At 38.3% G+C, this 16,865-nt stretch overlaps 2 protein-coding genes across 2 annotated transcripts in view; one reads left to right on the top strand and one right to left on the bottom strand.

The window, feature by feature from the left end:
* Positions 1 to 1,723, bottom strand: part of LOC142358739 (gamma-aminobutyric acid type B receptor subunit 1-like) — a 67,949-nt gene extending 66,226 nt beyond the window's left edge. The window contains exon 1 of the mRNA XM_075410286.1: positions 1,388 to 1,723. Coding sequence (XP_075266401.1) covers positions 1,388 to 1,666 — 279 coding nt within the window. The 5' untranslated portion in view covers positions 1,667 to 1,723. The remainder of the gene's footprint in view (positions 1 to 1,387) is intronic.
* Positions 1,724 to 1,833: 110 nt separating this feature from the next.
* Positions 1,834 to 16,865, top strand: part of LOC142358740 (uncharacterized) — a 75,288-nt gene continuing 60,256 nt past the window's right edge. Inside the window, exons 1-9 of the mRNA XM_075410287.1 lie at positions 1,834 to 2,070; positions 2,590 to 2,724; positions 2,794 to 2,880; positions 3,126 to 3,328; positions 6,745 to 6,887; positions 7,136 to 7,254; positions 7,327 to 7,416; positions 7,488 to 7,630; positions 7,772 to 8,159. Coding sequence (XP_075266402.1) covers positions 1,968 to 2,070; positions 2,590 to 2,724; positions 2,794 to 2,880; positions 3,126 to 3,328; positions 6,745 to 6,887; positions 7,136 to 7,254; positions 7,327 to 7,416; positions 7,488 to 7,630; positions 7,772 to 8,159 — 1,411 coding nt within the window. The 5' untranslated portion in view covers positions 1,834 to 1,967. The remainder of the gene's footprint in view (positions 2,071 to 2,589; positions 2,725 to 2,793; positions 2,881 to 3,125; positions 3,329 to 6,744; positions 6,888 to 7,135; positions 7,255 to 7,326; positions 7,417 to 7,487; positions 7,631 to 7,771; positions 8,160 to 16,865) is intronic.

The following is a 16,865-nucleotide window of genomic DNA, read 5'->3' as shown; positions in this document are numbered from 1 at the left end:
AATGCTGCTGTTGGATTTGTGCTAACGCTCTAAGGTGATTCAGTAGTTTAACCAAAAGCAGAAAGCCTAGTTGTTGGGTATTTCGTCCTGATGACGTGAAATCACGTGGTGTCCCTCAGGGATCCGTCTCGGGCGCCATAATATTCCTAGTTTATATTAATGGTCTGTTCCAATGTTGTAGCAGCCTTGAAGTTTATTTGCTGATGATAATAATATGTCGTGGTTCAGCGTATCAACTGAAGATGTCCAAAAATATTTAGTTGTCTAAGTGATTTGTTGAATGCTAATAAATAAGTGCAACTTGAGCAAGACTGCCCAAATGAAGATTGGTAAAATTGCTTCCATTATTGTTTATCAATCCATTAAGGATTCTGTTGTGCGATAATAAACTCTAAGTAATAATTTAGGAACTGTACTGGATTCCAAGGTGTCTCTTGTTTCTGATGTCGAGTATGTTGGAAAAAATATGGGGAACCAATGTGGGGGGATGGTTTATAAGCTTCGTTACTATGTACCAAAAAGAGAATTAGATCCCTACTGCAATTCAAATGTCAAATCGATTACAAAATATGGAATTCTTGTTTACGGTTGATTCTCGTTCTCGACTCGCCAGTATTTATCAAATGTAAAAGAAAATTCAGAGGTTTAACTGTTTCAGGAAGAAGCGAGATCAATACTTCGATTTCTTTGAAAAACATGATGTGTTAAGTGTTTTTGAACTGTATGTATATGAGCTAGTTAATTGTGTCCTTGCTGTATCAATGAGCATCATTGAGAGTCGTATCTTAACACCCTTTTTAATTAAGGAAAACATCTCGTTCAACTAGATCGTCAGGTCAACCATTTTTGAAGCAAAAGTTGTGTAAAAACTAAAACTCAGAGAAATTCAGTATATTTTACATCAACTTGTTAAAAACATTGATATCAGCAATGTTCTCCCTGGAAACATCAACTATTTGTCTGCTGTACAGCTGACAGCTCTCGCTCATCGTTTTGTTATAATTTTCTATTGAGGGAATAGTGAACTCATAGCAATGTATGACCTCGCATCTTTGCCTAAGTTATTCTACAAGTACTTTTTGGGGTCTCTTGTCTGTATGCTACCAGATATGCAAAGAAGAGTTACCTTTCATGCGCAAAAACTTGACCTTCCAAAACCTAGTTTTGGAGATATGGCCAGTTTTATAATTATTTTTCAAAATTTTCCACCAAAGAAAACTTCAAAAAATTTGTAGCAAGTCCTCTCTACGCTAGAGAGATACAGTATAGTTCGCAAGTAACCATATAACTGTACCTTCTCTTTTTTTCTCAGTAATTGTCTTTTCTAGAGAAAAAAATCTTTCTTTATTTGGTCATAACAAACGTTCTGGGCTGCACAAATGCTTACGTATGTATCTGTAACTTGTAGCTTCAGCTTATAGCCATCAACCAATGACCTTGAAGGGTGACAGTTCAAGTGTGCCAGAGCCAGTTGTGCGGCAGGGTAGCACACCACACCACCATCCCAGCTCCCGTTCATGGGAAACATGGCACCCAAGTTGATGAATTTAGTTCCTGCCGCAAAATCGTTGCACTTATCCGGAAGTTTGACTTGATGATTCTCAAGTTGAACCAACGGAAGCAGAACAGCCGAGCCAACAAGTGGCCAAATCAAAAATGAAGCCATTCTAGTATTACACAGTTACATGCTGAGGATCTGAAAAATCATGTTTTAATGAAAACAAAGCACCTATAAAAAACAAACACTACTTGTGCTCAAGTTTGAAATCTACAGGTACCACTTCATATCAGCAGCACATAAATTAAACATTTAAACTTAGTAAAAAACAATCTCTGCTTTCGTAGATTTGCTTTTTAGAGACTGCTGTGTGGACTGATTTGAGCGCATAGCAGTTCAGAAGAACATCTTGATTACTGTACAATTATAATACAGTCATTACTAACGTCTAAACGCAGCTCTATGTGCAATGGCTCCTTCAGTGCGGAATATCAAAACGTACAGCAGGCTTTTTAAACCAAAGAACTGCAAACAAGAATGCGGCACTTACAATGACACTACAATCAACATGGGTGAGTGTCAACATTGAGGATTAGGTAAAAAAATCGCACTGTGAAACACCAAAATAAGTCCTTGTAAAATGCCAATTATTCAAGTTAATTACTTCTAATATAAACCTCAATAACACCACGAGGAACACTATTAAAAATCAGTGCGTAACAGTTATTGTACACCAACATATAACGAGACCAATAATTTCTACTTTGCAAGTTTTCTTTTTTGATCAAAAGCTTATCAACAATTCTATGTTAAACAAAATTATTGAAATTTTGATTCTCGAAGTACCTAAACAAGACATGAGCCGATACACTTCCGGGTCATTAAAACAGCACCCAGAGCCACAATTATGAGTTAATTTTATCCCAGGCCATTATTGCCTGAAACCGAACAAAAATCAACAATGAATTTGAAGTCTTCATGAAAAAAGGCAAGTTTGACCATTTGAAAAAATGATCCCAATACTCCCTATCACCTCCTTATTCAATTATGAGAACACTAAATTTCACTATCAAATAGTTGCTGTATTCTAGAACATCAAGGCAAGGCGAGAAACTTCAACTTCTTAGAAGTGTTTCAACCAGACTGCTCTCAGGGTCAGATTTTCGACACAGTTGCATTGCCAATCATAGAAAAATGCCTAGAAGGCGAAAACGGATCAATTATAGGTTGGTGCTCTCAATCACTCGTTTTACTTAAAACATTCTGATTAAATATTCTCGATTAAATCATTTTAGCTTATGGATACACAGGAACTGGGAAGACACACACTATAGAGGGAAGTTGGGATCACACTCGTTCATTTACTGAAGGTGCTGGTTTAGGTAGGAATTTTTTTTATCTGAAAAGCTTCCCATGCGCAGCCAAACAACGCACAATCTCCTATTTGGTCTAACAAAATTAGGTGAACAAATTTTCAAGGAATTGCAATTCAGCTAGCAATAATCTGCCTTTGATCTGCGGTAAAATCTTTTTCTGAGCCAGATTTTACTTGAAGTTAACTAATCAAAACTATCCCTCACTTATCACTTGCAAAGATGTTCTTAGCAACAGTTGATCTTTTATACAGCCCGAAGATGCATTTCGACAATATTCCAAAAACTTGCGGGTACATCTGGAGTGGAAATAAGGCTATCATTCGTGGAGATTTGGATGGAACAGATCTTTGACACAATGCTGCTAAATACAAAGAACAAGGACAAAAGCAACTTCCAGAAAGTCAATGTGGAAAGACTCGACTCCACACTCAACAAACCCATCTGCCAATCTGAGGCAAGTAACCACACGATAACTATTCAACATTAATTAATTTCATGACCTTACACAAAAATGCACATAAACGACTAACGTCGGGTGAATTGCTCTCAAATGACCGGCGAGCGGTTGTCTTCGTTAGTATGCTAGCACTAGCGGGTGCCCGGTGTGTGTGTGTGGGGGGGGGGGGCAAGTGCTGACGGGGGGGGGGGTCCAGCGATGAGGTGAGGAGTAGGGTTATCAAGGCAAGATGGGAGGAGGGTTCAAATTCACAGGGAGAGGAGGGTGGACAAAGGGAGTATTGAGGGGGGGGGGAGGAGGGGGGTAATGGTGGACAATTCTCAAAAGACATCCAACATTAAAGTACTTAAAAACCTCAAACTATTATCTCCCGAAGAAATATAGTTATTAACACACACTTTTGAAAATTCTACAGGTGTTACATTGCCAGCATATATTAAACAAGCAAGAATTATCAAGGGAAAGTGATCCAAGCTTACCAATTAGATACCGACAATGACAGATATGGACGGATATTTTAAAAAGTCTGACTCTCACTGAAAGAAATTAGCAGGAACAGTGACACGCTCATAGAAAGTATTATAGTTAGTTTCAAAGAAATATACAAATTGATAAAGGTTATGATGATGAACGACAGCAGTAAACCATTTTGGGGGCTACTTTAATATACTTGCATGATCAGCATTATACGTTCCTTTGAGAATTTGGATAAAAAATGTGAGGTCCAGTAGTTGCAAATCAACAGATATGGGTAAAAAATTTTCTTCCGAAGCAGCTCAACAAGCCCCTTCATCGATCAAGTATTAGGGTACCATAATTGAAAACAAAAAAAATCCATAAAACGAAACAAATTACACTTGAAATTGATGTCACTACTGAACGGGATGTAACTCTTAAGACGTTCAAACTATCGTCTAGAAGACACAAGCTTGATTTGGACATGTTTAGTCCATTTGACTTTGTCATCAATTATTATATAGGTCCTTACACGAGTCAACCGTTTCAATAGGATTGCCACACTGAAATAAAGCTCTCTGTTCACAAAACAGGTAAACACAAGAGACTTCGCTTCCGGACTATTAAGTCTCATCCCATTTTCATGATTTCAAAACCGTAGTTAAGATAGACGATTATTGAAACTCATGACCTCAAATAACATTTGCAGATCATCGGCAAAAAGATAAGGAAAGAAGTCTAAAAATTTTTTCGGGTATATCAATAAAAATTAAGAATTAGAGTGGACTGAGAACAGACCTCTGGAGAACTCCGCTGAGAACTTGCAAGCAAACTTGAAAACATAAGATATACTAAACTTCGCTAACAGTCAATTAGGCAAGAAAACAGGGATAAAAAAGAGTAATCAAAACCAGGCTTTCCCCCAGTTTGCGAATGACAATAGTATGAGGCACGTTGTCGGATGCTTTCTGATAATGAACATAGACGTTATAAAGACAAGTAACTTTAAAAATTTTTCAAAGTGTCCATATAACCTATCAGTTGGGTGAACGGGCTCCTTTTGGATTGGAAGCCAAATTGTTTGGGATGAAGGTGTCTAACGATATGATAAATAAATTGAAGGTGAAGGTGTCTTCTGATAAATAAATTCAAATAGTAGCCTCGAAAAATTAAGAATATCTTGGGTAAAAATCTAACTGGACGATAATTCTCAAGGCAACTCTTCTGACTCCTTAAGGAAGAGGATGAACAAAAGCAGTTTTCAGTCGAAAATGAAACAAGAGACAAAATTTAATTGATAAAAATAAAGAAGAGGGACCCAAAAAGAGCAGCACAGTTGCTGAGCAGCTGTCCAGGCAAACGGCCATATGAAATATAACTCGCTCTTTTTGTACCAGATATCAGGCCCTGTATTGAAGTACTAGAGGCCTGAGTCTGAAGTTGCGGAGTTAGCGTTTCACGTTGAAATTAGATGTGGAAAACGTATTGAAAGCTTTTGCTGTTTGATAATCCGACAAATAACGAACAACTGAGAAGCATACAATTGGGGTACTGAGAATCGCAAAGGCGGTTTAGAAGTGGGTGACAATATTGCAAAGTAGCAGTATTCAAACCATTGATAAAACAAACTCAAACAAACAATCAAGTTCAATAGACTGTCGCAGGGAGAACCTAGTCTCCTACAACTTCTACAGATTTCTTGCTGTAGGGTTCTTAAATCATCGGCAATAAGCAGACCATCGTTAAGAGAGTTAAAACTATGTGAAGAATAGAAATGAGTAGCCGATGAACTTAAATGGAACCGTAAATTGTTTAATCAGAAAGCCGAAAAATAGAGATATATAATCTACTGAAGGTTAACAAGAAAACATGAAAAGTAGTCACTTAGATATAAAGGAAGATGAACTGTTAAAACCGTTAAAGGAAAACGTCTTCTCACGAACAAGGGAAAGGGTCTCATTATTATGTAGAGGTGCTAGAATAGGATCATGATCATTAACCGAGTAATTTTTAGAGCACATACGATATGAGTCTGATAGTATGAGGCACTTAATAGAAAGTTGTCAAGAGTTGCCCTAATCAAGCGTAGCTGATAAAACTAGCGGCGTCAAACTATAGTCGGCGAAAGTTTCAACAAACTCAGACTCGCGACGATTAGTACCAGTCATGGTTTCCCCATTCCAAACCATGCATGTTGAAATCACCTTGTACATGAAAAACAAGCCCATGGCGTCAACTGCAGGTAAGACTTGCAACTTGATCAGTGACTTGTTAACTTGAACACAATTGATTAAGCTACACTGTCATTCGAAGCAGCAAATGCACTGCCAATAGGCGGAAGATAAAACATATAAGCGGAAGATATATCCATCAGGTACAATTATCTCTCGAGCCGAAGAATAATCACATTCACAGGGTGATGCCAATGGATAGTTTTCACATTGTAAATTAAATGAATTAAGAATAGCAACGCAACCACCGATGTTGCAAGATCTGTCCATTCGAAGAAACACTAAATCAGTTCAATAGGGATAAAAATGCCGTCATCTATAGAATAGTGAGGTTTAGGGTTCTACGATAACTTAATACTCTCCGAGCGCTGCCTGTTTATCTCGTTTTTGAGGCCAAAAATAAAATGGATCAGACCAAAAACCGGTCAAATGAAAAATTGCATTAAAAAAGACCACAGACTATAATTGCTACAAATTTCGTTTGAGAGCAATTGACAACCTACTTACTGTTGAACCGAAAACACAAACTTAATCTTTTAAAAATTTTGAACAGAGAGGGCACCGTAACGTGGCGCTTATTTTGCTGAACAAAATTTCCTGATATTTACGCCCCCTGTAGCAAGTATCCTATTGACAAGGCTCCAAATTCAATAATTTCTTGTTGGGTACATTAGGAAACGTGATGTCCAAAAAGCTGCAAAATTAGTGCTTGCATTTTAATTGTAGGAGAATGCACACATTCTATACACGACGGCCTGCATGAATCGAACAGTGAAGTCTACATCCCACAATATGCGCTCATCCCGATCACACGGAGTGTTCACAATCTACATAAAGAAACGCACAACATCCACCGCTGAATCAACCGGGTAGCGATTTCAACCGGGTAGCAATTTCAACCGGGTAGCCAGACACATTATTGGCTCTTTTGGGACTCTAGGCTTTTATATTGAAGGCATACGTTTTTGCCGTGTAATAACACTTCAGAGGACAGGTATCATTAAAAGCTATCAGCTGATTGTTGATCTTTTCATAATTAAAGCACTAAGTCAATAGAATAACATAAAAGCGAGTTGAAGCTTAATCACCGTTATAGCAATGGAATTCAAAATTTCAGACTGACAGTTGAGTCGAAGCTGAATCTGGTGGACTTGGCGGGAGCAGAGAGACTTGGAGATTCCGAAGGAGTAACGGCTGAAGAGGCAAAAAAGATTAATATGTCGCTCATTGCCTTAGGTATAGTATCCATAAAGCACTAGTATAAGTCACATTAATAATGAAATGCATCATTATTCAAGTTGTTTTTAGGAAAAGTAATTGACGATTTGTCAGAAAGAAAGTCATTTGTCAACTACAGAGACTCCAAGCTAACACAACTTCTTCGCGATTCATTAGGAGGTGAAAAAATACATTTTAACATACTTTCCACAGGCCAACAAACCCACTTTTATAATTACGATTTTGTACAGGAAACAGCAACACTGCGTTAATCGCAACAATGAATGTCGACATCTCCAGAAAAGACGCGGCGCTTCGAACATGTGAATTTGCAGCTCGTGTTTCTGGTATTAAACTAACAGTTACACGAAACTACGACACTAATCTTTCAAAGGTGAGCAGACAAGAAAGGATATGGTACAAAAGTGTTACGCTCATCAACTGTTCTCCAATAAATTATTAGCAATCTATTGATTAATCTTGAGTTGAAAACAAAATAAGAAGCCAAAATAACATTTTTAACCGCCTATTTTAGTCTCAGATCGAAGACATGCAAATGCAGCTCTCAAAATTACGGGCTGAAAACGAGCAGCTTAAACGGGAACTGCAACAGATCAAAACGAATCCGAGTGCGTTGCCCCCGACAACTAAAAATTTTGAAGCACATAAATCTCAGAACAGCCGGAAACAGCAAACCCAACCAAAGCAGACGCCGGTTAAGACCGCAGCAGTTACAAGCAATACTACTGATATACCTCCACCGCCACCACCGGACGATGAGCTTTCAGATGATGAGAATACTTCAACTTCAAATGCACATACAAATCTTGGTGTTCTGGGAATTATAGAACAAAACAGAGCTGCACTTCAGGAGGCGGGCAGATCTTCAGGCAAACGGCAAACAAAGATTTCGGTTCTTGAAGGTAGGACAATGAAATTGGGCAAAATTGTTTTTAAAAATTTGCATACTAAAATACAGTTACAGGTCTTGTGAGGAAAATGTTTGTCTTGGGTATATGATGCAAAACTATGCAAAAATGTATTTAAAAAAGAAACAAACACCTACATTAATGGATGAGCTTGAGCTGTAATACTGTACGCTGTACAGTAGTCATCAAGGGTTGATAAAACCCTTGCAGGTTAAGTCAGGTTACTTTTCCTACAATTGCAGTTAACTGTCCAAATGCTAGAATTGAGTTCTGAGTAAAGCTAACCGAAATTAGGTTTATCTGTTTGTTTAGAATCTAGAGAAACGAGATCTTTTCCGTTTGAGACCCCCCCCCCCCCCCCTACAAGATGCAAACACTAATTGCGGTGCACGTGTCATTATATGGTACATAATTATGTAAAAACATGTAACGTGTGTCTGGAGGGCGCAAATAATATGCACCCACTAACCTGGGGGAGGGGGCACAAACGAAAAAGGTCCGAGAAACGTTCGTTAACGCACTTTATCGGCTACATGATTTTGTTGTATCATTGGAGAGATGAACCACATTTTTCAAGTCAAAATTAATTCTGCTGTCTAAAACAAACGTTTTCAAACTATACGTTCATTGTCAGGTTAAAACTTGCACAATTTGTTAAAGGCTCAAAAGAAATGTAATTTTATTTGCCTTAGAACACAATTTAAAAAATTCTAGGAAAAATCTTATAAAAATTTTTGAATCGAAAAAGTTCATATACACAATATTCAACCTATTTGCAGCTTCATATTCAAATCTGTTATCATTTCCTTTAGAAACTCTACTATTTCGGAATTTTCGATTTCGGCTATGTTCTTGTCTTCCTAGGGTTCTTCAGATTTTCGCCCTAACCAAGCGTTTGGCTGTTTTACCAATTGTTTTAACATGCACAAAATATTTTGCTCTAAAATTCAGTCAAAAACATGATTTGAACTAATATTCTTCTTGAAGGTAAACTGTTGTTTTCCATTTAAAAACTGATTTGCTCAAACAGCAGTGATGAAAACAGTATTACATAATACGCAGCAGAGTCCCAACGCTTGTTTCTATAGATAAAGATGCATTCAAATGTCTTTATTAAAGAATGAAGTAAATTGGCAGAGAAGTTTAATTTCTAAGCTCATGCGTAAGTCGGAAAATTGTTCAGTAGCTGTTCAAATGTCCCTCATCAACTTCCTCACATAAAGAGAAAAAAGCTTCGGAGGAGAGCGAAACCTATTTTGGTCCAAATGCGGTATATAACGTCAACGCAAGCTTCTCTGCGCTTTCCGCTAAAGTTAGCAGCGATTCGTTTGAGTCAGTGCAGGCAAAGATTAGTGGGATGCACGTAACCTACCTACTGTATGTTTGTCTATCACGTGTTGTTTCTATTTCTTTTTTTGATTGATTCGAGATACTTGTATGCAAACGGCAAGTTCTTCCTGCAGGATTTTGCAAGTGGTTAGGATCTTAACATCGAAGAACAGTCTGACGAAACCATTCTTCCACCGACCTGGAAGAATGCTTCTTCGGATTTGCAATTGGGATCTTTTCTGCTAGCGCCCCCCCCCCCCCCCCCCCCCCCCAGCCTTATATAGCCGTTAAATTTTGCACCCCCCAAAATCTAAGTTTTCGCGAATTGTAAGAGCGATATTTGCATTTCATTGAAACAAGAGTGTCTAGGTAGATTGAAGCACTTTTAGAGTAGTTGCCTTTAGAAGTTTTAAAAAATCAAGCCCTTATTGTAGCCGATAACACCAAAAATGATCTAATACAGAAATTTTTATTGATGCTTACGTTATATGCAACAAATTTTGGTTGAATACGTAATACTTTCAAACCGTAGCTGTGCTAGCTTTTAGTAAATGCATATTGCTCATATATGTTCACGTATAAGATTACTTAGCTTTAACAATATGTTTACACATTTATAAATGGGGGGTGCCTAACTAAGCGGGGGGGGGGGGGGGGGGGCGCTAGCAGAAAAGATCCTGCAATTGCTGAGGGAAGGTTGTAAATGATGCTCGATTCAAACGCCAAGGCAAGTTAAATCCAGGAGGTAGGCAAAAGTGTCTCCTAAGTAGTCTTGGCGCAAATGAGTATACCTACGTTTGGCACAGTTTAGTACGCGCTTGACTGAGAACTTTTAAAACAGATGCATTTACTTTTGACTTTTTTATGTTTCATCCTTATCTTAGACACAGGCCGTATCTAAACTCTTGTTTAGAAAGATGAAATAAATAGTTTGCCAAGGGGAGCATTAATAAAGTTAACATGTCATGTTTTAGAAGCTACCATTAAAAGTTGCATTTGGGAGACTCAGGCATTCTCGACAGAAGTTACTCGGTTGTTTATTTGCCACATTTGTTTTTATTTAGCTCTCTCAATAAGTTCTTGTTTTGTTCTCATTGTATCTACCATCAATGTTTAGGCATTTTTGACATTTGAAATTACCAAGGAGGTAGATTTTCGGGATCTTTTCAACAATTGCCCCCCTTTTGCAAAAGGGGGGCTATTCTTGAATAGAATTTAAGCGAGCGATTTATTAACCAATCATAGACGACTAATAACTTTCCGTGTATGCTCATACTGTGTTAAACTGTATAGAATAAAATGCGCCATGCTAGGGCAATTAGCCGAATTGGAATACGAAGCGAAAAGAATTTCCGACTGGCGGGTCGGTGGGCGCGCTTCGCCGCGATAACCGACCAGCGGTTACCGGATTAAATCCCACAGCGCGTGAGAGGCATGGCAGTGAACAGCTGTGCGCAATTGCGCCTAAACTGATATTCGGCTATCTAAACTGTAGGCCAACTAATACTGTGGTAAAGTATAGCACAAAAGGGGTAGCGATTCTCTACTAGGTACCAAAGGGGGGGGCAATTGTTGAAAAGATCCGATTTTCGTAGGGCAACTGCGCATTCAATTCTTCTTGGGGCATTGGGAGTTCAAGAAGCATTCTCTTTAGGAAACACAATTTGTACTGTTTTTGATGCCAAGAGTTTTTCTGATGCAGTTGTTGTTGTTGTTGATGTGACTTTTCGGCATCAAGCCGAGGGGATTGCTCCCATAGAAGTTTTGGTCTCGATTCCACTATTTTCTGCAATCGGAGCAATCACAGAAAATGGTCCATGTACACACTACTCTTTCCTTGAAGTTCAACATCAAACGGTCCCACATGAATGAGAGAATACGTCTTTTGAGTCTGAAAGGCTGGGAAAAGTCTATCTCTTAAGGCAGATTGTTGGCAACTTTGGCAGTTCGAAAGTAAAAGTTCTCTCTGAATTTCTCGGTTCTCACTATTGGAATTTTGAATAATCGGCTTTTAACTCTACCATATTGCTGTTCATAGGTTTCTATCAATTGAAGTGCGTTTTCTTTATCATGGTACAGTTTAGACAATAGAAGTATATCATTGAGTTGCAAAAATATAGGAAGCGGAAGTAATCTTAGGGATACCATGTTTTCAAAGTACGACGCATTCCTATAGCCCGTTATCCACTTCAACGCACGTTTTTGAATGCATTCCATTAGTCTCATAATTCCACGCGATGGGTGCCAAGTGCTTGAAGCAAAAGTAATCAAGGGTAGAATTAGGGATTTGTAAGCACAAATTTTCACTCTCGTTTCCATATTCTTCGATAAATTTCTCTTCAGAAAACCAAAAGTTCGATTAGCTTTCGCAAGCCTAGACTCGAGGTGCTTTGCCGCTTTCAGGGTACCTCTAAGCTGCACTCCCAAGTCAGTCACCTTTGTGGATTGCTCTAATGTAGAGTGATTCATCGTAAGGCTGAGGGACTGTCCCTTAAATGCTATATAACAACATTTTTCAGCACCAAGTGACATTCTGTTCCTGGATACCCAAATTGAGATTCTGTCAACTTTTTTTGAATTTCTTGGTTACTTTTGTCAATAAACAAGAACTTTGCGTCATGCGCATACAGATATGGGGTGCTGGATATCAAGGAAGTTGGCAAATCATTTATGAAGATGCAGAAGAGTAAGTGGCCCAAAATGGACCCCTGCGGAACACCACTTGATACTTGTAGAAGGTCCGACCTGACACCACCACATCTTAAGAACTGTTTACGGTTACATAAATAGTCCTTGAGAAGACTAAGTACACACCCGCCCACTCCAATTCTCCTTACTTTGATCAAAAATTCAGCATGCGGGACCTTATCGAATGCTTTTGAGAAGTCGGTGTATAAGGAATACACCGAATTTGGGTTACCTTCCAACGCAACTTGAACGCCGTTCAAGAAACAGAGCATGTTCGACACAACGAATCGTTTTTTCACAAATCCATGTTGACTGGTTGTTAAATGATCCGAGAACTGCTTTTCGATCGGATCATACATACATCTTTTGAGTACTTTCGAAACTACAGATAGCAATGTCACTGGTCTGTAATTTTTGACACTTGCTCTGCAGCCTTTTTTATGGATGGGCAACACAGCACCAATTTTCCAACAGTTCGGGATTATACCTATTCTTTTGATGTTACTAAAGACTGCGCTCAAGAATAGACTGAGCGGTTCAGCCAGTTGCTTCAAGAAACAGGCGGGAATGTTATCTGGACCTCGAGTTTTTGAGACCTCAATGTTTGCTAAGATTGCTTTTATTCTTTTTGAACTGACATCAAAATTCATTAGGGTTGGGTCCGGAAGGTGATCGGCTACCGTGTCTTCGGTCTTCTCAGAAAATACAGACTGAAAATACCCATTTAGCAGGTCTACTTTCTATTGAGTGGAATGGGCAGTCTCTTCCTCTAGAGAAACTATTTTGGGTAGAGTTACTGTTTTTCTAAGGATCTTTAAGTGCTTGAAGATCACTGTCGTATCACGAGTGGTCACAAGATTTGTTGATACTGACACCTATCTTCTTCTGCGGATTCCAGTAAACTATTTTCTGGTCTCAAAGCTTTTTCCGATAGCAGTAAGTTGTTTGGTTTCTTGAGTTGGGCTTGCCGAGCAGTGCTCAGCATCTTCATAGTATGAGAAGTCTCCCAAGAAAACCAGGGAGGCACAAGCTGTCTATGTTGAGTACTTTTGGGACAATGTTTCTCTATTAAGGATTTAATGTAATCATAAAATTCTTCAACCATGCGATCGATGTTAGTGAAGCATGTAGCCCCGAAAGGGAACAAGGTCATTTCTCGCCGCATTGCATCGTAATCGGCGTTGCAAAAGCTGGAATAATTAGATACAGGGGTTTTGCGTTCTTCTCTGTGTTCTTTAATCGATATTAATGTCGGTTCGTGATCTGAAACGTCAAACAGTTGTCTGAAGACAAGCTCAATCTTGGCAGTCGTGTTTTCCACTTTCCGTTCAAACACAAGATCTAGTGTGTTTTTTCTATAAGTACTAAAGTCCACTAATTGGTGAAAGTTATGTCTTTCAAACATTTCAGTCACCAATTGCTCGTATTCATCTGCTCTGTGATTTAGGCTACAGTTGACCTTTGGTAGGTTGAAGTCTCCGCAAATCAAACATGCGTATTGCTTGAATTCTTCAATAACTCTGAGTACCTGTTCAAAGTCAGCTAAAGTGTATCTGTAGGCGCTACCTAGTGGAGGATTGTAGATGACACATACAAGATATTTCTTCAGTTTTATGTCAACGATAGTGAGAGTACATCCATCCGGAGATCGTCACTGATTCGTTTTGCACTGATGATGCTTTGGATAGCTATCAAAACACCTCCGTGTTTGTTGACAGCTCTTTCACATCTGAGTAAGATATACCCTGGAAGCATAAGTTCTGAGTCTTCTATGTTTTCATTCCACCAAGTTTCCGTAACGATGACAATGGGGTATCTACAGGTCATCACAGCATTTGCAAACTTAGTTCGTCTATCAAAAATCAAAAGACTACGAACATTTACTAGCATCAGATTCAAATTTTCTAGTCAATCGGATAATTCTTTCAAATAGACTTTCGTACCGTTGTGAAGCAGTTCAAAGTTTCTAATTTTGAGTTCGGTTGCAGGAGTTCCGTTCTCTATCATCTCACGGCTCTTCTTAAGACACATATTCTCTTTTTCGGATTCTGCCTTAATTAGTGATTGAAGTACATAAAAACCGCGGTCAGAAAGTAGTTTCCATTTTTCTCTAGCTTTAGCTAAAATCCTCCGTGTGTCCCAACAGTTCGGAACAGTTACTAGAACGCTTCTTGCCTTCGAGCGTTTTTTATCAAACCTTCCAAGTCTTCTCACGTTTTCAACCGTCGTGTTGACTTCAATTGCATCAAATATATCTTTTATGTTCTCATGTAGTGAAATCAAGTTCTCATCTATTGTCTTTTCCAGGTCTTCTGGAATTCCTTGAATTCTGAAGGTTTTCAAGATATTGTGATGTACTTCCTTCTGTTCGTCTGACGTTTTCTGCACATTCACAACTTTCTTAACTATCTTCTATTCAAGGATTTTCTCCATGGATTTCTCAGTCGTCGCATCACTGCTTGCAAGAGCAGCTTCGATATTCTGATCGATCTGTTTGATTAGGGAATTCTGCATATTTTTCAGGCTTTCGTTGAGCTTGTCGTCAATTTGTCCTTCCACGTTCCCTTTTGTGCAGTTCTGTATGATTTGCTCTTTCTTCCCTTTATTCATGCATTCGTTACATAGGAGTAATACATTACTCATCAGACTTGAGAGCACCTTTATGGCGTCCTCTTCCAATCCAGCACATTCCATCTGCATCTTCAATCCACAAGAAATACAGTTGTATACAGCTTCTCTTATTTTAATTTGACTTTTAAATGTTTTGCATTTCCCTTCGGAGTTGCGAGACATTTTGCCCCACAATACTTCAGCCTATGAATTCAGCACGTGATACTAAGGCCCAGGTACTCAAACCGGTCCGAAGTAGCACAAGATGAGTTTTCAAGCTATATCAAATGATAAACTGAAAACCAAGAGTTATTTGCTCTTACTGATTTTTTGGTCGCGAAATGATTTTTCCCGACGAGCTTTTGATAGTCTTTTCTTTTTTTGTGCAAAGCGATTCAATTCACCGTTGACTCTCTTCACAGCTGCTAACGTTCGAAGTTCGTACAGAGGTTTCTGATGCAACTGAAGATACTCTGTCAGGATTTCAGGATCTTTAGATTTTTGCTTCGGCAGAATTTCACGAACAATGTTTGCTACTTGGAAACCTTGGGTTCTCAAGGTTTTGATATGATCCCAAATATCTGGAGCACCTTCACGGGTGCAATGGACGACCCCGTGTATCTGATTGCCAAACAACAATAAGATCTTCCTCAATCTTTCTGGCGACACCTGAGTGAAGTTGTTACTTCTATGTTGAGTCAGCGAATTATTTTTTCAAAAAATTCAGTTTTTTCAGTAAATTCAATTTATTCAAAAAATAAGTTTCAAGGGTAGACTGACAGAAAATGATATTTCGTTTTGAACACTTTTGACAAAGCAAGCTTAACCAAAGTGCACGGATGCTTAGACAAAGTAGGTCGGCTCCTCCATATTCGTTTTCTGCTTACATTTAGATGCATTAGGTTATTCAGCGCAAACTAGAGATAATCGGATAAATGAACTTAATACGCATTTCAACCTCTTTAACATCAACTTCGGTGTTGCAAGGGAGCTCAAGAGTGTTCTTTTTCAAATTTTGTTTCTCAATAAGTTGACAATTAGTGGCATTCACGAGGTATCCAAACACTGACCCGTGTTTTTGAGAATACCGAACCAGAAAAACGAGATCCTGCAGCATTCCGATCATCGGAGGGCCGTTTCTGCAAATCCCCTACAAGAAATTTTACCCCCCCTACAAGAAATTTTACCTCTGAAAAAGTGATTTTCTCTGAGTCAAATCAAGTTTTTTGGCTAACTTTCGCCAGCCTGGGTGCATTCTCACCCAGGCTGGCAAAACTTAACCAAAAAATCTTGATTTGACTTAGAGAAAATCACTTTTTCAGATGTAAAATTTCTTGTAGGGGTGGTGTTCGAACCCACCACCCTACAATCGCTGGGCAAATTATGGCTGTTCCAATATTCACTAGAGAATAACTGGATAGATCCTAAACAAATAGAATATCATAATGATTTCTTTAAAAACTCGAAAAACCCTATATGAGACAACTGATGCCTACAACTTGGAAAAAATTTCAAAAATTTTCAATTTTTTTTCGAAAAATTTTCAGTTTTTCAAAGTCCTAAAATTGTCTGAAATGGATTTTGCGCTATGAAAGAGCACTCAAAATGATTTTTTGTTGATTTCACTTTTTTCACCTATGCAGTATGGGGGTCATAACATTGAAAATTTTGATTTTTTTTCGAAAATTTTTCCAAGTAAAATTCGATCCCAAAATTGCCTGAAATGGATTTTGCGCTGTGAAAGAGCACTCAAAAAACAATTTTTTGTTGACTTTTATTTTCTTTGAAATAGTCTACATAAAAATAGAAGTCAAAAACTTTCTCAAAAAAAACAATTTTTATTAAATTGATTTTATTTCTTCTATGAAAAAGCAACGAACTTAAGTTCATTATTTCATTTTATCATTTGCAAATCAGCATGACAACCATTGCAACGGTAGATTTGAAAAACATTCTTGAAATTTTTGATCAAATAAAACTAGACAATCCGGAATACAGTGAGCGATTTGTATATTTTTTGGCAGCATGTCTTTATTTGGATGCAGACATTAACCTCGAAATTGTTATCAAGTT

This window comes from Convolutriloba macropyga, chromosome 2 (assembly GCF_964194025.1).
Source record: "Convolutriloba macropyga chromosome 2, txConMacr16.3, whole genome shotgun sequence".
Taxonomy (NCBI): Eukaryota; Metazoa; Xenacoelomorpha; order Acoela; family Convolutidae; genus Convolutriloba; species Convolutriloba macropyga.
Note: the sequence above shows the minus strand (reverse complement) of the source record. Positions and strands in the feature narration are given on the sequence as shown.